A 21,566-nucleotide genomic window follows, 5' to 3' on the forward strand; every position below is an offset into this window, starting at 1 on the left:
ATGATTAAACACAAACAGATTTAACACTCAAAAGGCAGAGATTGTGAGATTAGATAAAAAAAATCAAGATTCAACTATATGTGCTCCACAAGAGACTCACTTTAAATATATTTATACGTTAAAAGTAAAACATGTCACAAACACTAAGCATAAGAAAGCTGGTGTTGGCTATATTAACAACAAAGTAAACCTCAAGGCAAGGAGTATCGTCAGAGATAAAAAGGGACATTTCATAATGGTGAAAGGGTTAATTTCTCAGGAAACCATAACAAGCATAAATGTACAAGCACTTAATACCAGAACTTCAATATGTTTGAAGCAAAGAAACCTGAAAGAACTACAGCAAGGGAGAATTAGACAACTCCGCAATCATAACTGAAGATTTTAATACCCCTCTCTTAGTATAGAATATACAGAATGTATATGTGTGGGTGTGTGTGTATATATATATACAAAATATACACACTACACAAATATATATAACAGAAGGAACTAGGCAAAAATTAAGTAAAAATACAAAAGTATCAATACATTTCAAAAGATTATCATAGAGCACGTTCTTGGATCACAGTAGAAGTAAATTAGAAATCAGTAACAATAAAATAGGAAAGTGCCACATACTTGGAAATCCAACAGCACACTTCTTTTTTTTTTTTTCTTTTTTTTGTGAGGAAGATCAGCCCTGAGCTAACATCCATGCTAATCCTCCTCTTTTTGCTGAGGAAGACCCGCTCTGAGCTAACATCTATTGTCAATCCTCCTCCTTTGTTTTCCCCAAGGCCCCAGTAGATAGTTGTATGTCATAGTTGCACATCCTTCTAGTTGCTGTATGTGGGACGCGGCCTGAGCATGGCCGGACAAGCAGTGCGTCGGTGCATGCCCGGGATCCGAACCTGGGCCGCCAGTAGCAGAGTGCGCACACTTAACTGCTAAGCCACGGGGCCGGCCCCAACAGCACACTTCTAAATAATCCATGAACAAAGAAAAAAATCATAAGGAAATTAGAAAATATTTTGTTTTTGTTTGTTTTTTAATATTTATTTATTTTAGCGTGTGTGTATGCGCGCGCGCGCGCGCAAGGAAGATCAGCCCTGAGCTAACATCCATGCCAATCCTCCTCTTTTTGCTGAGGAAAGACTGGCCCTGGGCTAACATCCGTGCCGATCTTCCTCCACTTTATATGGGATGCCGCCACAGCATGGCCTGACAAGCAGTGTGTCAGTGTGCGCCCAGGATCCGAACCCGGGCCGCCAGCAGCGGAGCACACGCACCTAACCACTATGCCAAGGGGCCGGCCCCCTAGAAAATATTTTGAACTGAATGAAAATGAAGATACAACATATCAAAATTTGTGGAATGCAGCTAGAGCAGGGCTTAGAGGGAAATTTATAGCTTTAAATGGTAATCACAAAAAATAAGAAAGGTTTTAAACCAATGATCTGAATTCCCACTTTGAGAAGCTAGAAAAAAGAAGAGCAGAGTAAATCCAAAATAAATAGAAAAAAGCAAGTAATAAACAGAAATCAATGGGAAAAAAATATGAAAAACATGGGCCAGCCCTGTGGCCTAGTGGTTAAGTTCATCATGCTCCGCTTTGGCAGCCCAGGTTCGGCTCCCGGGCGTGGACCTACACCACTTGTCGGCAGCCATGCTGTGGCAGCGACCCACATACAAAATAGAGGAGGACTGGCACAGATGTTAGCTCAGGGTGAATCTTCCTCAGCAAAAAAAAAAATTAAATAAATAAAAAAGAAAAAAACAAAAAACAGAGAAATTAACAAATCCAAAAAGTTGGTTCTTTGGAAAGATTATTAAAATTGATAAACCCCTAGGCAAGTCTGATCAAGAAAAAAAGAAAATCCCCCCACAAATTACCAATATCAAGAATGAAAGAGGGATCATTACTGGAGATCCTTCAGATACTGAAAGGATAAAAAGGTAAAATTATGCGAGGTGCTTGGAGCCATCACTGTGAGGATGCTTCTGAACGTTCTGCTCACCGGTACACCAGGGGTTGGAAAAACCATACCAGGCAAAGAACTTGTATCAAGATCAGGACTGAAATACATTAATTTGACGATTTAACTTGAGGAGTCTGATCACCAAATATCATGGAGTCTGGCAAGATGGCTTCTCCCAAGAGCATGCCAAAGATGCACAGATGAGCACAGGACTCCTGAAGGATTTGGGGATTACAGAATATGAGCCAAAAGTTATAAATCAGATGTTGGAGTCTGTATTCTGATGATGCAAAAATTTAAGTCATGGTAAGAAAGCTACTGTTGAGGCAGATGATGTGCAGTTGGCAATCCAGTGTCCCAGTGACAACTTTTTTCTTATAAAAGCTTTATTGTTTTACCTTTCACATTCAGATATACAGTCCATCTGAGATAGACTTTTGTGTATGGTGTGAGGTAAGGGTCAATATTCTTTTCCCACGAGTAGCCAAATTACCTAGTACCATTTATTGAAAATCCTTCTCCCCTACCACTTTCCTGACTGCACTATACTGTAATCTTTGCCATAAATCAGGTGACTGTATACCTGTGGGCCTTTTACTGTATTCTGTATTTTGTTCCACTGATTCATCTATACTTGTGCCAAAACCACAGTGTCTAATTAGTATCACTTCATAATAGATCTTGGTATCTGTTAGCATAAATCCTCCAGCTTTGCTCATCTTCAAGAATTGCCTTTGCTATTCTTTGCTCTTTGCATTTCTATATTAGTTTTAGAACTGGTTGGTCAATTTTTACACACAAAAAAAGCTACTACAATTTTGACTGGGATTACTCTGAACATGTAGAATAACACGGGGAGAACAAACATATTGTCAATATTGAATCTTCTAATTCACAGATATGGTATATTCCTGCATATACTTAGGTCTCAATTTCTCTCAACAACGCTTTGTAATTTTCTCCCATCTTTTGTGAGATTTATTACCAGGTATTTATCTGATATGGCTTAATGATACTGTAAAAGGTAATGTGTAAAATGTGTAATGTGTAAAATATGATTAATTCTTGTATTTTGATCTCGTATCAGTCTTGTTAAATTCACTGTTAAATTTTAACAGTTGTCTAGAAAGTCTTTTACGACAATTTCATTTCTTCCATTTCTATCCTTATGCCATTTGTTTCCTTTTCTCACCTTTTTGTACTGAGTGTCACCTTCAGTACAATGCTGAATAAAGGTGGCTCTAATGGACATATATGTCTAGTTCCCAATCTCAGGGGAAAAGATTTGCACATATAAACATAAGGTACGATAAATGCTATAGGTTTTAAAATGTATATATATTTAAGAGTCAGAGTAATGGAGTTCCTTTAAATTCCCTAATTTGCTAAGATTTAAAAAAATAAATAGATATTAAAAATTTTAAATGATTTTTATTGATTGTGATGACTATATAATTTTCTCCTGTTTTTAGTCAATGTGGTCAAGTACCTGATTGATTTGTGAACTATTCTTGCATTCCTGGAATAAACTCCAGGTGGTCATGGTGTATTATTCTTTTTATATGTTGCTGGACCTGAGTTGCTCATATTTTGTTTAAAATTTCTGCATCTGTGTTCATATTTGCATAGTATATATTTTCCCATGTTTTCTTTAAGCCTTTCTCAATCTTATTTTAGAAAAGATCTCTCTCTTCAATGGAGTTGCAGAATACAAAAATCAACATACAAAAATCAGTAGTGTTTCTATACACTAATAATGAATTATCTGAAAAAGAAATAAAATAATCCCACTTATAATAGCATTAAAAACAATAAAATACTTATATAAATAAATAGAAAGATATCCTGTGTTCATGGATTAGATGAATTAATATTGTTAAAATGTCCATACTACCCAAAGCCATCTATAAATGCAATGCAATCCTTATCAAGATTCCAATTTTTTACAGAAATAGAAAAAACAATCCTAAAATTCCTTTGCAACCACAAAAGACCCTGAATAGCCAAAACAATACTGAGAAAGAACAATAAAGCTGGAGGCATCACACTTCCTGATTTCAAACTATATTACAAAGCTATAGTAATCAAAACAGCACAGTACTGACATAAAAATAGACACAAAGACCAATGGAACAGAGTCAAGAGCCCAGAAATAAACCCACAAATATACAGTCAACTAATACTTGACAAGGGAGCCAAGAATATTCAATGGCACAAAGATGGTCTCTTCAATAAATGGTGCTGGGAAAACTGGATATTCACATACAAAAGAATGAAACTAGACCCCTATCTTACACCACTCACAAAAATTAACTTGAAATGGATTAAAGATTTAAATGTAAGATCTGAAACCATAAAACTCCTAGAAGAAAATATAGGGGATAAGCTCCTTGACATTGGTCTTGGCAATGATTTTTTGGACATGACACCTAAAGCACAAGCAACAAAATAAAAAATAAACAAGTGGGACTACATCAAACTAAAAAGCTTCTGCACAGCAAAAGAAACAATCAACAAAATGAAAAGGCAACCTACCAAATGGGAGAAAATATTTGCAAACCACACATCTGACAAGGGGTTAATATCCAAAATATATAAGGAACTCATATCAACAGCAAAAAACCAAATAATCCAATTAAAGAATGGGCAAAGGACCTGACAGAATTTTTCCAAAGAAAATATTCAAATGGCCAATAGATAAATGAAAAGGCACTCAACATCATTAATCATCAGAGAAATGCAAATCAAAACCATGAGGAATCACCTCACACCTCTTAGAATGGCTGTCGTCAAAAAGCTAAGAGGTGAGTGTGGTGTGGATGTAGAGAAAAGGGAACCTCTGTGCTCTATTAGTGGGAATGTAAACTGGTATAGCCACTAAGGAAAATAGTATGGAGGTCCCACAAAAAATTGAAAATAGAAGTACCATATGATCCAGCAATTCTACTTCCAGGTATACATCTGAAGGAAACAAAATCACTATCTTGAAAAGATATCTGCACCCCTATATTCATTGCAGCATTATTTACAGTAGCCAAGACATGGAAACAATCTAAGTGTGGATAAAGAAAATGTGGTATATATACACAATGGAATATTATTCACCCAGAAAAACAGAGGAAATCCTGCCACTTGTAATAACACAGGTGGACTTTGAAGGAATTATGCTAAGCAAAATAAGTCAGACAGAGAAAGCCAAAACTGTATAATCGCACATGTGGAATCTAAAAAACTGAACTCACAGAAACAGAGAGCAGATTGATGGTTGCCAGAGGTGGGGGTGGGGGGTGGGCAAAATGGGTAAGATAGTCAAAAGGTACAAACTTCTAGTTATAAGATAAATAAGTCATGTAGATGTAATGTACAGCATGGTGACTATAGTGACAATACTGTACTGTATATTTGAAAGGTGTGAAGAGAATAAATCTTGAAAGTTCTCATCACAAGAAAAAAATTTTGTTATTATGTGAGGTGATGGACGTTAACAAACTTATTGTGGTAATCATTTCACAAAATATACATATATCAAATTATTATGGTGTACACCTTAAACTTATACAATGTTATATGTCAATTATTACTCAATAAAACCGGAAAAAAGGTGTCTCTTCTAAACAGCATATAGTTGGCTTAAAAAAAGAGCCTGATAACCTTAACCTTTTTTCCTTAGTATATTTTTTAATTGAAATATATTTGACATATAACAGTGTGTAAATTTAAGGTGTACAACATGTTAATTTGATGCATTTATGTATTGTAATATGATTGCCATGGTAGCGATAATTAGCACCTCTATCACGCCACATAATCACTCAGGTATTTAGTCCACTTACAGTTCATGAAATTACTGATATATTTGAGTTTATATGTATCATCCTAGTTTTCTATTTAACCTTTACGTTCTTTTTATCCTTTTGACTTCTTTGGGGCTAATCAAACATTCTATTAGATGTTCCATATTTTCCTTCTATTAACTTACTAGTTGAACATTCCTTAATTATTCTTTTATTGCTTAGTCTAGAGATTACATGTAACCTTGATATGTCATAGTCTGGAACAAGTTTTACTTTTACCACATCCCAAGTAATTCTAGAACCTCAGAGTAAGTTCCATTTAGCCTCTTCTCATTTTCTCTATTATTGTCAGATATTTTGCTTCCATATGTCATAAATCCCATAGATATTGTTTTCTTACTGATGTTTTCAACAGTCAGTATTCATTTATATTTACCCTTTCTGGTGTTCTTCATTTTTCTCTGAAGTTCAACTCTTCTATCTGGGCTGTTTTCCTTCGGCCTGAAGAACTTCCTTTGGTATTTCTCATAGTGCAAGTCTAATGTAATAAATTCTCTCAACTAGCATTTATCTGAAAATATATTTATTTCACCTTCATTTTAGAGAATATTTTTTTATTAATTCTTTTTTTTATTGTGAAATTTTTGTTGTATATTATTATCAGTCACCATATAAGTGCATCCCTCCACCCCTTGTGCCCACCCCCCACCCCCAGCCCCTGGTAACCACCAAACAGTTCTATCTGTGCGTGTGTTGGTTTATCTTCCACATATAAGTGAAATCATGCCCTGTTTGTCTTTCTCTTTCTGGCTTATTTCACTTAACATAATATCCTCCAGGTCCATCCATGTTGTTGCAAATAGGACGATTTTGTCTTTCTTTACGGCTGAGTAGTATTCCATGGTATATATATACCACATCTTCTTTATCCATTCACCAGTTGAGGGACACCTGGGTTGCTTCCATGTGTTGGCTACAGTGAATAATGCTGCGATGAACATAGGGGTGCATAAGCCTCTTTGGGTTGTTGATATCAGGTTCGTTGGGTAGATACCCAGTAGTGGGATAGCTGGATCATAAGGTATTTCCATTTTTAATATTTTGAAGAATCTCCATACTGTTTTCCATAGAGGCTGCACCAGTTTGCATTCCCACCAGCAGTGGATTAGGGTTCCCATTTCTCCACAGCCTCTCCAGCAGTTGTTGCTTTTTCTCTTGGTGATTATACCCATTCTAATGGGTGTAAGGTGATATTTTAGTGTGGTTTTGATTTGCATTTCCCTGATGACTAGTGATGTTGAGCATCTTTTCATGTGCCTATTGGCCATCTGTACATCTTCTTTGGAGAAGTGTCTGTTCATTTCCTCTGCCCATTTTTTGATTGGGTTGTTTGTTTTTTTGTTATTCAGTTGTGTGAGTTCTTTATATATTATGGAGATTAATCCCTTGTCAGATATACGGTTTGCAAATATTTTTTCCCAGCTGGTGGGTTCCCTATTCATTTTGATCCTGGTTTCATTTGCCTTGTAGAAGCTCTTTAATCTGATGAAGTCCCACTTGTTTATTTTTTCTTTTGTTTCCCTTGTCTGAGTAGACTTGGAATTCAAGAAGATCCCTTTATGGCTGATGGCAAGTAGTGTACTACCTATATTTTCCTCCAGGAGTTTTATAGTTTCAGGTCTCACCTTCAGGTCTTTGATCCATTTTGAGTTAATTTTTGTGTATGGCGAAAGAAGGTGGTCTACTTTCATTCTTTTGCAAGTGGCTGTCCAGTTTTCCCAGCACCGTTTATTGATAAGAGACTTTCCTTTCTCCACTGTATATCCTTAGCTCCTTTGCCACAGATTAGCTGCCCATAGATATGAGGTTTTATTTCTGGACTTTCAATTCTGTTCCATTGATCTGTGTGTCTGTTTTTTTACCAGTACCATGCTGTTTTAATTATTATCGCTTTGTAGTGTGTTTTGAAGTCAGAGATTGTGATGCCTCCAGCCTTGTTCTTCTTTTTCAGGATTGCTTTAGCTATACGGGGTCTTTTGTTGCCCCATATGAATGTTAGTATTCTTTGTTCTATTTCTGTGAAGAATGTCCTTGGGATTCTGATTGAGATTGCACTGAATCTGTAGATTGCTTTAGGTAGTATGGACATTTTAACTATGTTTATTCTTCCAATCCCAGTGCATGGAATATTTTTCCATTTCTTTATGTCATCACTGATTTCACTCAATAACGTCTTAAAGTTTTCATTGTACAGGTCTTTCGCTTCCTTGGTTAAATTTATTCCTAGGTATTTTATTCTTTTTGTTGCAATTGTAAATGGGATTGTCTTCTTGAATTCTCTTTCTGTTAGTTCGTTGTTGGTATATAGAAATGCAACTGATTTCTGTAAGTTGATTTTGTACCCTGCCACTTGGCTGTAGTTGTTGATTATTTCTAATAGTTTTCCAATGGATTCTTTAGGGTTTTCTATACATAAGATCATGTCATCTGCAAACAGCGAGAGTTTCACTTCTTCGTTGCCTATTTGGATTCCTTTTATTCCTTTTTCTTGCCTAATTGCTCTGGCCATAACCTCCAGCCCTGTGTTGGATAAGAGTGGTGAGAGTGGGCACCCTTGTCTTGTCCCTGTTTTCAGAGGGATGGCTTTCAGTTTTTCCCCATTGAGTATGATGTTGGCTGTGGGTTTGCCATATATGGCCTCTACTATGTTGAGGTACTTTCTTCTATACCCATTTTGTTGAGACTTTTTATCATAAATGGATGTTGGATCTTGTCAAAAACCTCTGCATCTATTGAGATGATCATATGGTTTTTATTCCTCGTTTTGTTAATGTGGTGTATCACACTGATTGATTTGAGGATGTTGAACCATCCCTGTGTCCCTGGTATAAATCCCACTTGATCATGGTGTATGATCTTTTAATGTATTGCTATATTCGGTTTGCCAATATTTTGTTGAGGATTTTTGCATCTATGTTCATCAGGGATATTGGTCTGCAGTTTTCCTTCTTAGTATTGTCTTTGCCTGGCTTTGGTATCAGGGTGACGTTGGCCTCATAGAATGTGTTGGGAAGTGTTCCATCTTCCTCTATCATTTGGAATAGTTTGAGAAGGATAGGTAGTAAGCCTTCTTTGAATGTTTGGTAAAATTCTCCAAAGAAGCCATCTGGTCCTGGACTTTTATTTTTGGGGAGGTTTTTGATTACTGTTTCAATCTCTTTACTTGTGATTGGTCTATTCAGGTTCTCTATTTCTTCTTGATTCAGTTTTGGTAGGTTGTATGAGTCTAGGAATTTATCCATTTCTTTCAGATTTTCCAATTTGTTGGAATATAGTTTTTCACAGTATTCTCTTATAATCTTTTGTATTTCTGTGGTATCTGTTGTAATTTCTCCTTTTTCATTTCTAATTTTATTTATTTGAGCCTTCTCTCTTTTTCTCTTGGTGAGTTTGGCTAAGGGTTTGTCAATTTTGTTTATCTTCTCAAAGAACCAGCTCTTTGTTTCATTGATCCTTTCTACTGTTTTTTTTAAATTTCAATTTCATTTATTTCTGCTTTGATTTTTATTATTCCCCTCCTTCTGCTGACTTTAGGCTTTGTTTGTTCCTCTTTTTCTAATTCTGTTAGGCATAGTTTGAGGTTGCTTATTTGGGCTTTTTCTTGTTTGTTAAGGTGGGCCTGTATTGCTATGAGTTTCCCTCTCAGGACCGCTTTTGCTGCATCCCATATGAGTTGGTATGGTGTATTTTCATTTTCATTTGTCTCCAGATATGCTTTGATTTCTCCTTTAATTTCATCAATGATCCATTGGTGGTTTAGTAGCATGTTGTTGAGTCTCTACAGCTTTGTTACTTTCCCAGTTTTTTTCTTGTAGTTGATTTCTAACTTCATGGCATTATGGTCTGAGAAGATGCTTGTTATGATTTCAATCTTCTTAAATTTATATAAACATGCCTTGTTTCCCAACATATGGTCTATTCTTGAGAATGTTCCATGCGTGCTTGAGAAGAATGTGTAACCTGCTGTGTTTGGATGGAGTGCTCTGTATATGTCTATTAAGTCCATCTCATCTAGTTGTTCATTTAGGTCCATTATTTCCTTATTTATTTTCTGTCTGGATGATCTGTCCATTGGTGAGAGTGGGGTGTTAAGATCCCCTACTATTATCGTGTTGTTGTTAATATCTCCTTTTAGGTTTGTTAATAGTTGCTTTATGCACCTTGGTGCTCCTGTATTGGGTGCATATATATTTAAAAGTGATATGTCTTCTTGGTGGAGTGTCCCTTTTATCATTATATATTGCCCCTCTTTGTCTCTCATTACCTGTTTTATCTTGAAGTCAACTTTGTCTGATATAAGTATGGCAACACCTGCTTTCTTTTGTTTGCCATTAGCTTGGAGTATTGTCTTCCATTCTTTCACTCTGAGCCTGTGTTTGTCTTTAGAGCTGAGATGTGTTTCCTGGAGGCAGCATATTGTTGGGTCCTGCTTTTTAATCCATCCCACCACTCTGTGTCTTTTGATTGGAAAGTTCAGTCCATTTACATTTAGAGTAATTATTGATATATGGGGGCTTGTTGTTCTTTTTTTTTTTCTTCTTTTTTTTTTTTTGTGAGATCAGCCCTGTGCTAACATCTGCCAATCTTTTTTTTTTTTTGCTGAGGAAGACTGGCCCTAGGCTAACATCCGTGCCCATCTTCCTCCACTTTATATGGGACGCCGCCACAGCATGACCTGACAAGCAGTGAGTTGGTGCACGCCCGGGATCCGAACCAGCAAACCCCGGGCCGCCGCAGCGGAGTGCACACTTAACCGCTTGCGCCATCGGGCTGGCCCCGGCTTGTTGTTATTTTATTACTCTTTTTCTGGTTCTTTTGCATTTCTTTTGTTTCTCATCCCATGTGTTTCAGACTACCAATGCAGTTTGGTAGTTCTGTATGGGGGTTCTCTTAGTTTTCTCTTTCCTTATCGTGTGTGATTCTGTTCTGATTATTTGGTTAATGGTTACCATGAGGTTTGTATAAAAAATCTTGTGGATGTGATAGTCCATTTTTTGGTGGCCTCTTATTCCCTTAGACTAAGTTGATTTGATCCCTTTCATCTTCCTCTTCTATGTTATTGTTGTCACATCTTATTCCTTCTTGTGTTGTGAGTTTGTTTTTAACATGATGAGGTTATATTTATGCTTGGTGCTTACCTTTCCTTGATCTTTGGTTTTATAATTAAGTTTTTGCTAATCTATTTTGATAAAGGACTGCACTTTTTCTGGTTTTGTCCACCTATTTTCCTCCTCGTTCAAAACTTTGAATCCCCTTTCTCTTTTTTTCCTCAGGGATGAGGGCCTTCGTGAGCACTTCTTGTAGTGGGGGTCTTGTGGCAATGAACTCCCTTAGCTTTTGTTTATCTGGGATAGTTATTATTTCTCCATCGTATCTGAAAGATATTTTTGCTGGATAGAGTATTCTTGGCTGAAAGTTTTTGTCCTTTAGAATTTTGAATATATCATTCCACTCTATCCTAGCCTGTAAAGTTTCTGTTGAGAAATCGGCTGAGAGCCTGATAGGAAATCCTTTGTATGTTATTTTTTTTGTCTAGCTGCCCTTAATATTTTTTCTTTGTCGTTGACTTTTGCCAGCTTTACTACTATATGCCTTGGAGAGGGTCTTTTCATGTTGATATATTTAGGAGATCTATTGATTTCATTCACTGGTATTTCCAGCTCCTTCCCCAGGTTTGGGAAGTTCTCAGATATTATTTCTTTGAACAAGTTCTCTGCTCCTTTTTTCCTCTCGTCTCCCTCTGGAATACCTATAATCCTTATGTTGGATTTCCTGAGTCGGATATTTCTCGGAGAGTTTCTTCATTTCTTTTTAGTCTTAGTTCTCTTTCCTCCTCCATCTGGAGCACCTCTGCATTGCTGTCCTCAATATTGCTAATTCTTTCCTCCATATTGTCAGCTCCGGTGCTTAAGGCTTCCAGATTTGTCTTTATCTCCTCTATTGTGTTTTTCATCTCTAAGATTTCTGATGGTTTTTTTTTTTATAGTTTCAATCTCTTTTGTGAGGAAACTCCTGATTTCACTGAATTGTCTGTCTGTGCTTTCTTGTATTTTATTAAGCTTTTTTATGATGGCTATTTTGAATTCTCTGTCATTAAGGTTATACATTTTTGTGCTTTCTGGGTTGACTTCTGGGTGCTTGTCATTTTCCTTTTGGTCTGGAGATTTAATATATTTTTGCATGGTGCCTGTTGGTGTTGGCTTACCTTTCCTCATAGTGAAAATATATGGTCGCAGTTTCCTCCTGCTGCTGCTGGATGGGGGTCAAGGGCTGTGTATTCTGGCCGGCCTCAATCCGTGGGCACTCTTGTCGGCCCCTGGGTGATGTGCAGTGTGACTGAGTGGAGGTTGCTGGGGGGGAAGCGTGGAAGCAGCTGGAGCTGGAGCACAGCTAGTCCGAAGCAGCTGGGGCTTGGGTGCGGGTGGGTTGAAGCAGCTGCAGCTGAAGTGCCGCTGGGCCAAAGAAGCCGGAACTGGAGTGCGCTGGGCCAAAGAAGCTGGAACTGGAGTGCACTGGGCTGAAAAACGAGGAGCTAGAGCACCGCTGGGCCGAAGAAGCTGGAACTGGAGTGTGGTGGGCCGAAGTTGCTGGCGCCAAGTCAGCTGGAGCCTGTGCACAGGCCAAGCCGAAGCAGCTGGAGCTCCTTCCACTTCCTCTGGGAATTCCAGCACCTCAGTCCTTGGGGGTACAGCTGCCTGGGTGCCTCAGACGTCCCGTGTTGTATGAATAGCTTCTGTTGGAATATGAATGTCCTTTTTGTTGTGTCTTAAGAGGGAGAGAGTTCAATGGGGGAAGCTCACTCTGCTGTGATGCTGACATCACTCTGGAGAATATTTTTGATGGGTATTGCATTCTAGGTTGGCAGTTCTCTTTCTAGCACTTGAAGATATCATTCTTTTGTCTTCAGGCTTTTATAGTTTCTGTTGAAAATTCTACCATCAGTCTTTTTTTTCACTCTTCTGTAGGTAATGTGATTTATTCTCCTCTGGCTGCTCTACAGATTTTCTCTTTATCTTCAATTTTCAGCAGTTTTACTATAATGTAGACTAGGTATGGTTTCATTTGTATTTATCCTGCTTGCAATTGGTGGAACTTCTTGAATCTCTGGATAGTTGTCCAGGTATTTGGAAAATTCTTGGCCATTATCTTTTCAAAATTACTTCTACCCAATTTGCTCTTCTCTTTCTGTGATTCCAATTACATATATATTATTCTTCTGATTGTATTCCATGTGTATCTTCCTTTTTTCTGTGTATTTCAATTTGGATTTTCTTGATTGATCCATTTCCAATCCACTGTGTCTTCTGCTATATCCAATCAGTTGTTAACCCACTGAGTTCTCAATTTTAGATAATTATTTTTCAATTCTAGAAAAACCTCTTCATTTTTATAAATTCTAATTCTCTGGTGAAATTCTCAATCTTTTCATCTATTTTATACACTTTCCCCTCTATTTTCTTGTACATATTAATCATGGTTATTTTAAAGTCCCTGTCTGCTAACTTCACTTGTGGGTCTACTTTTATATATATCATATATTTTACTTATTTATCATATATATTTTTACGTATACATATTAGTATAAATACAGTAGTAATAGCGACAGTCTTGCCTTGTTCCTTTCTAGTTTCTTCATAAGCATGATGGAGGCTTGTAGGGTGATATAGATATATTTTATCATGTTGAAAGGTACCCATTTTACTAAATACTTTTTCATCATCTATGAATAGATATATATGATTTTTCTCTTTTGATGTATTAATATGGTGAGTTATATTATTACATTTCCTAATATTGAACCATCCTTATATTTCTGGAAAAAAATTACAGTTGGTAATGAGATCTCATTCTTTTAATATCCTTTTAATATATTATTGGATTTGTGTCTAATATTTTATTGACAACTTTTGCATTGGTATTTAAAAGTGAAATTAGTCTTTAGTTTTAATTTTTTCTGCGCTATATTTGTTAAGTTTTAGTATCAATATCTTGAGCTTCATAAAATGAATTTATGCCTTCCTTTTTTTCCATTATGTTCCATAACAATTTAAATAAAACTGGCATCTGTTTCTTAAAATTTATCAACCTGCTTTTATTTATTTATTTCTTTTGTGAGGAAGATCAGGCCTGAGCTAACATCCGATGCCAATCCTCCTCTTTTTGCTGGGGAAGGTTGGCCCTGGGCTAACATCCGTGCCCATCTTCCTCTACTTTATATGGCATGCCACCATAGCATGGCCTGACAAGCGGTGCGTCTGTGCACGCCTGGGGTTCTGAACCTGCGAACCCCCGGCCGCCAAAGTGGAACGCACACACTTAACCACTTAACCTGCAAACCCCCAGCCGCCACAGCAGAACGCACACACTTAACATGTCACTGGGCTGGCCCCTATCAATGTGCTTTTAACCATCGAATGCTAATCAAAATGTAAAGGCAAACTCAAATGCTGGGGTTAGACACATAAAATAGATGAGCAACATGCACGCTGATGTGAGATAAAGGAAGTATTTTAGACATAATGTGGGCCAACTTAAATATGTGTGGTTGGATGTGGTCCAGGGGTAGCTGATGTGAAACCCTACGGAATAAAGACGGGGACCATGTTTTACACGTTTGTATCCTCCACCCCACGCCAAGCATGGTGCCATGAGGCATCATGGTTAACACCATGCCCCTGACATGGACAAGTTCTCCTACTTAAGACGTGACCTGAGGCAGATCAATTCCCTTCTCTTTGTGACTTTACCCCCATTTGTACAATGAGAATAAGAACAGTAAAACTTTCCTTTAAAGGTTGTCATGAGGACTAAATGAGATAATGTATGTAAATTTCCTCACAAGGACTAGTTTAGGAGGTACATTAAACTATGCTCATTTTTTTTTTTTTTTTTTTTTTTGCTGAGGAAGATTCGCCCTGAGCTAACATCTGTGCCACTCATCCTCTCTTTTGTAATGTGGGTCACCACCACAGCATGGCCACCAATGAGCGGTGTAGGTCTGTGCCCGGGAACTGAACCCAGGCCACCGAAGCAGAGCGCCCCGAACTTAACCACTAGGCTACGGGGCCAGCCCCAAACTATGCTCATTTTTATCACTGTGATTATTACTTATTTTTTTCCCAAATGGAAACAATTTTCTTTGTGATTATAAAAGCAATACACCTTCATTGTAAAACTGCAGCCAAAAAAAAAAAAAACAGTAACAACCATACTGTATATAAACAGGATAATTCTCTAACAGTACTATCAGGCTAAATTTTTCATGTTATAACATATTAGGGGCATCATTTCATTTACAGCAGTAGTAACTAATGTGATTAGAGGAATCCTTCACCTTCCTGTTACCATGAGTTCCTTTTCAGTGGCCATAGGCCGCATTCGGGTATAGATGTCCATTGTGAACAGGGTGCTGGCACAATTGAAAACAGAAGTCAAGGAGGACATGAGAGAGGCTGATATTGTGGATAGCATCAAGCCGCGTACACCTGGAAGAGAAGGGACATTTCCTGGGCCTCCAGCTCTCTGGCCACACCAGGAGATGCCTTAGGCCTCCTAAGGAACTTTTCCACATACTAAATTTTCCCCTACAAAACATTCAAATTTTATTTGGAGTGGAATTCCACCTAAGATAGATTAATGCATCACATTTGTCCTTGCTTTGTCCCAGAACGTTTCAGCATTAGCATTAGCCTGCGTTAGCTTGCACGATCCTCCCTACAGCCTGTGTGATAGACATCATTGCCACCCCCCCTTTGACAGATGAGGAGCCAGAGGCTCAGAGAAGGTTCCAACTGTAGGTAAATCATGTGGCTCCCTGTGCCTCAGTGTCTTCATCTGTAAGTGGGCATAAGTGTACCTACCACATAGGGCTGTTGTTAAGATTAAGATAAATTAAGTAGATGGGTTAACACAATGCCCAATACAGAGCAAGCACTGAACAAATGTTAGCTATAAACATAACAATCTAGTATTACTACCCGAAAGGCCGCGCTGCAGCAGGGACTTTGCTCTGTCTGGAGATTTCTATGTGTTGTTGGGAGAGCCTGAGGTTACATAACCAGGGCCTGAATTGGAGCCCAGCGCTGCAAGGCCCCCACTGTATTCAGGCAAAGACTAGAGTCCTTGTATTTGCCTTCCTTCAAGAGTCCCACAGCCTACTCTCACTCACAGAACTGAGTGCTCTAAGATGGGCTCAGCTGGGGAATTCAGACAACTTCCCTCCTGAACTCTGGGATGGTCAGTATTTCTCTCAGTTGGATTCCATCTATATTGTATTTAATGGAAATGTTTCAACTTTCCCAGCCTATTGATCTCCAGAGCTAATATGGAATTGTTTTTTTTTGTGAGGAGGACCAGCCCTGAGATAACATCCAATGCTAATCCCCCTCTTTTTTGCTGAGGAAGACTGGCCCTGGGCTAACATCTGTGCCCATCTTCCTCTACTTTATATGGGATGCCACCACAGCATGGCTTAATAAGTGGCACGTCGGTGCGCGTCCAGGATCCGAACTGGCAAACCCCGGGCCGCCGCAGTGGAGCACGCGCACTTAACCGCTTGCGCCACCGGACTGGCCCCTGGAATTGTTTTTTTAGTTGTATTATTCATTTGGCCATTTCCGTGGGATTTGGGGAAGCAGGTGAAAAGAATGCATGGGCTCACTGTCACCTCGCAATGAATGCCATCTCACTGTTGGTGAATTGCCCGTACTCTTGCCCATCCCACTGGATGTGAGCTCTTTGAGAGCAAAACTAGGTCTTGCTCATCTCTGCATTCTCATGGCTTAGAACAATGTCTAGCACAGCGTGGAGCCCATCTGCAGAATGAAGAAGCAAAGGCTCGAGCTAAGGTGGGGAGAGGAATAATGCAAATCACATGCACAGGTTGTGCTTCTGAGAGCATGTGCATTACGAGTGTGTGAGGAATGAAGAGGGAGGAGGCCCAGATCCTTCCCTCAGGGCAGCAAGGCTCCCTCTACATCACTAAGGTCCCTCCCACCCACAGCCTGCATTCCACCCAGAACCATGGGCTGACTGGTAGAAAAGCCACCCCTAGTCCCCTCACTCCCAACCATCCACTTATAGCCTGCGGGCACAGGCTGCAGGGGGGACACTGATCATGGGGCTTCTATGGCCCTCGATGGCAGGGTCCATTTCTTACCATTGGGCAGCAGCTCTACCACCACCACTGGGTAGGCAATGGGGTTACAACCAGTTCTGGTGCCACAGTGCTTCTCACATTCTGAAGGTACAACACACGCCACTTTATCTGCAAAGAGATAATAGTCACACCAGCATGCTGGCCTGAGAGCTCCAAAATCTGAGCTCAGGGAAAAGGAAGCAAATTAGGAATTGCATGTGGATGCCGTGTCGTCTACTGGTGACTGCTCCAATTCATGATCCTAGAGGGTCTTCAGGAGTGTGGGGTGAAGGCAGGGGCTAGGAGCTGGGCACCAAGGAGTCCAGTGAATTGGTGCTCCTACCAAGTCACTGCTTGAACCAAAGCAAGTCCCCTGACCTCAACATGATTCCCGCTAGGTGTCAGGAAAGCAAGTGGACTATTCATCCATATACTAATGTATGAGTAACGCATAACTTTACTCCCTTAGCCTGAGAGAGGTGTTATTTCAGAGTATTTTGGAAGAAATTTTGGACAAAGAGAGGTAAAGGGAGTGAATGTGACATGCCCTTCAAGAGCTTATAAAGCTATCAGGGATACAAAGTTACCATCTGAGGGAAAAAAAAACCCAAAACAATGAATCAACATGGACTAGAAGGAAGCAGGATGTTGCCCAGGTTTATGGGCAGAGCAAGCTATTTTACTGGGGACAGGTATGTCACTTAAGAAGTGGTTACCAAACATCTAGAGAAAGAATGTGAAAACTCAAGGGGGTGGCTGCAGTGAACATCCCTTTTCATCTGCCCCCTATCCCACCCGCTCCATCTCACTCAATGTGGTTTGGAGGGGGCTCGAGAGCCAGGCCTGGCCATTCTGGAAATTCCTTCCTCTTGGCCACAGTGACTGGTCCCTATCACTCAAGTGAGTTCACTAAGACTCATCTGAGATTTTTGCTGGAACTACTGGGAAAGGAAACACTGTTTCTGTGGGGGTTGTTGAGCTGGCGGTTCAGAGGCCTGCTGCTGCTGGTGACCATCTTGCTACCAGGTGGCCTGAGGATGACACCTGCTCAGAAGATAAAGGATGTAAAAGTGCACATCATTTTCAACCAAGAATCCCAACAAATACAGTGGCCTACCCAGAAAACTAGATTTAGAGAATCACACCTTGACAGGCTCTGGCCAGGAGAGAGACCAGAATCTAGGGCCAGAAACATTTGGGTCACTGGAAAAGCATGTTCTTCCAGAAACATGGGCAGGTGCCGAGCTGTCGTGACAAATGGCTTTCTGGCTTTATACACCTGGCAAGTATAAATGGATCTGAGTCTTGCCATTTCTGAGGACTAGGGACAAGTGGTTCCAGGCCCTTCTCCACCCCAAGGGCTCTCCACCAGTGCAGTCTCTTAACTCTATTTCCCTCTTGATTAGAGGGCTGGAGAGAGTTTGGGTTCCTGAGGCCCCCTCCAGCCAGGGGCAGAAGCTATTCCTCACTCTTCTTCCCCCTCCCTTAGCAGCTTCTAGAGTCCAAGATACATGATATTCTGCCCAATCTTCTTCCTCAGTGAGCAGGCCAGTCCATACTGTGGAGTGGAGGTGGGGACCCATGGCTGCGAAGCCCAGGAGACTTGGGTCCTAGAAAGCACAGGGGCCTATTTTCTGTTCAACGAGGAGGCACCACCTATGAGACCCAAAAAAGTGTCACTTGACAGCCGAAGACCAAATCTGTGAATGTTGAAACAAAGTACTTCTCTCTGTTGAAACTGGAAAGGAATTAGGATTTAAAAAAAGAGGCCTGTCTCAGGGGCAGACTGAATGATGAGTTAGGGTTAGAGATGTCTACTGCACATGTTACTTAGCAATAAAAAGTGTTTTACATTCTGTTTGGCTTTGTCAAAGCACTGCAGCAGAAGACTCCCCTGGAAGCCGCCTGCTTTGCCCCAGTGGCTGCACCTATCAGAGTACGTGCTCCATAAAGGTTTAATGAATAAACAAACGTGGTACCCTGAGAGGCAGTATAGCTAGTAAAACTAGGTTGAAATGGGGATGAGATACATCCACAGAGTTATGAGAGCTCATTAAGGACAACAGGGCTGTTTTAATAGCATTTAATGGAAAGAACCTGGGCCTCAGAGTCAGACCCACTATGGGAGTTACACGGAGCTCCCCCTCTGATATGCCTCCTCTGTTCAATGAGGCTACGAAAGCCCACCTCTGGGGCAGTGAGAGCAACGGCAGCATCTGTCAGTTCCCCAGTACAGCACCTGGCACACAGGTGTGCCTGGCACGACGATGCCTGTGATGCAAGGGGAGCCACTGAACCTTCCTGCAGATTGTGGCTCAGTGCCACGCAGAGATTGGGCCCTGGCTGGAACCAGCATTGATCACCTCTTCCTTGCCTGAACTGATCTCTCTGGAATTTCTTGCTTGCCACCTACATCCACGGTCTCTGCCAGACTTCTGCTCAGCTATGTCCCTAATCTAAACCCATTAGCTCCCAAGAAAGTAATCTGGGGCATCTCAACACCAGTACACTGTGGGAGACCTGATAATCCCCAGTACCCTCTGGATCTTTAAGAGAGAAGTTGATGAGTGTGAACACATCAGAAACAAGAATTTACCTGGGTATAAGACACGGCTGATCATTCCTGGCATCACTATGCTAAACATGGGCAGCAGCTTCAGGTACCCACAAAAGATACAGCCGCCTTTCACATGAGACATGTTCTTCCCTGCCAGGCACCGCTGGACAAAAATCTGCCAAAGAAACAAACACAAGTGGTGGGTAGGGTGGTGGCTTTATCAGAATGTATCAAGCCTGGGCTTCCTTGGCACAGATGGGACAACTGTGACCTGCTGCAGTGGCAGGCTGTGCCCTCTGGTAGGTTTTTGCTAAGCTGCTCACTTCAACAATCCAGACAACTCTGGACATCTAGGGCCAGAGGAGACGTGTGTGACCAATGAGCACGTTTTGCTCAGTGCACAGCTGCTGGAGGGGACAGGGATAGCATGCATGACTTTGGCCTCATTGCTAGCACTGCACACCAATCATAGCAGCGCAGTGTTTACAAGCTGTCCCCTGGCAAGGACAAGACTCCCTCCTAGAGGCCACAGACCGTGTCTGCCGGGCAGAAGGAAAAGGGCCCTTGTGACATCAAAGCAAAGGTAGGCCCCTAGCAGTAAATGAGTGTTTAGAACTAGGACCAACTTCATTCATCTAAATTGAAATGAACTAGTATAGACCTTAAAAATGCAAAAATCTCCTAGGAGATGTTTCATGACCCATTTCATGGCATTATTGTTATAAGAGGCAGTGTGCACTCAGGCCGAACAGAACGGTACAGCTGGCAGGTGGAGAAGCACTTAAGAAAGAACATAAAGACATGGCCCAGTGCATCAAAACAATGCAGTATTATGTATACACTAAAATTACTGAAGAACATTTCTTGAAGAATATTTAAATAACGTGAAAAAATGCTCACAGTGTGATGGTACCTAAAAGGCACAGGATACAACAGCAGCATATATACTGTGGCTCTATACCCAGAAAAAAGCCCACAGGAATAAACCAACATGATAATAGTGGTTAATTCTGGGGTGGGAGAATTTACAGGCAGGATTTTCATTTTCTTCTTTACATTTTCATTGTTTTCCAAATGCATTATTTTAATAACAGGAGGAAGAACCCAAAAGTGGTCCTGCCTCATGCAACACGTACTGCTTCTCAGAAGGTCTGCTGTTCCTGCTGCTGGCCTCTCAGTGTATGCAGGCCTCTGCTCAGCAGGCACGGGCAGCCACGCTGCAGGGCCTGGTGTAAGCCCTGTGCCCAGAAGAGATGGTCTCTCAGGGAGGGATGAAGAAGCAGGGCAAGGGCAGAAACATGGCTCTTGATGAAGAGGGAAGGGCGATCAGAAGAGCAAAATCACTCCCTGTAGAAAGTCCTGAGCACTTCCGTATATTGTCATATATTTCAAAGTGGGGTGAGGGAAAGACTATTGTTTAAAATGGTGATGGGCCAAAGGTTAACAATTGGCCTTCTGCCAGTTTATCTGCCTCTTTTTTAATGAAAATTTTTTCTTAAATCATTTTCTTTACTAGTTAGGAATTACATATTCTCCTTCTATGCTTTTAATAATTACCCTTAAAATTTTAGCAGGGATACAACTTTAAGTCCAACGTAAACCAATATGGCCACCCTTATGGTTCATAGATTTACCTCCAAACTGTAGTCCAATATTTCAGTTCTGTCCTGTTTTTTACTTTCTATATTTGTAATTATTATTGTTTTTCAGCCAACGCTTTAGATTTGTTCATGTGCCTGTCAACATCTTTGCTAACTAGTCCCCCTTGCTCTTCAGTACTTCCTTTTCCTTTACGTCCATATTTCAGTCTTTCTTTAGGTAAGGTTCTGTCTTGATTTTGCCCTTGGCTAGGAATAATACATTCGCTGGGCATGTAATTTAAGGTTGACATTTTCCTCAGTACTTTGAAAATTTTACTCCTCTACCTTTGGGTTACATCGTTGCTGCTGAGGAGTCTGTTGTTGGTATAAGTGTCTTCTTTTATAAGTAATCTTTCCTCTCAGGTGGCTTTCAAAATCTTCTTGTCTTTGATGTTCTGGACTTTCATTATGAGTGGC

At 40.2% G+C, this 21,566-nt stretch overlaps 1 protein-coding gene across 1 annotated transcript in view; it reads right to left on the reverse strand.

The window, feature by feature from the left end:
* LOC131398617 (sodium/glucose cotransporter 1-like) overlaps nt 1-21,566 on the reverse strand; it is a 63,250-nt gene that overhangs the window by 11,940 nt on the left and 29,744 nt on the right. Inside the window, exons 9-11 of the mRNA XM_058532252.1 lie at nt 19,549-19,684; nt 16,974-17,081; nt 15,150-15,300 (exon numbers count right to left, since the gene is read on the reverse strand). Of these exons, the coding sequence (XP_058388235.1) occupies nt 15,150-15,300; nt 16,974-17,081; nt 19,549-19,684 (395 nt within the window). The remainder of the gene's footprint in view (nt 1-15,149; nt 15,301-16,973; nt 17,082-19,548; nt 19,685-21,566) is intronic.

The sequence above is a fragment of the Diceros bicornis genome, chromosome 35 (genome assembly GCF_020826845.1).
Source record: "Diceros bicornis minor isolate mBicDic1 chromosome 35, mDicBic1.mat.cur, whole genome shotgun sequence".
Taxonomy (NCBI): domain Eukaryota; kingdom Metazoa; phylum Chordata; class Mammalia; order Perissodactyla; family Rhinocerotidae; genus Diceros; species Diceros bicornis.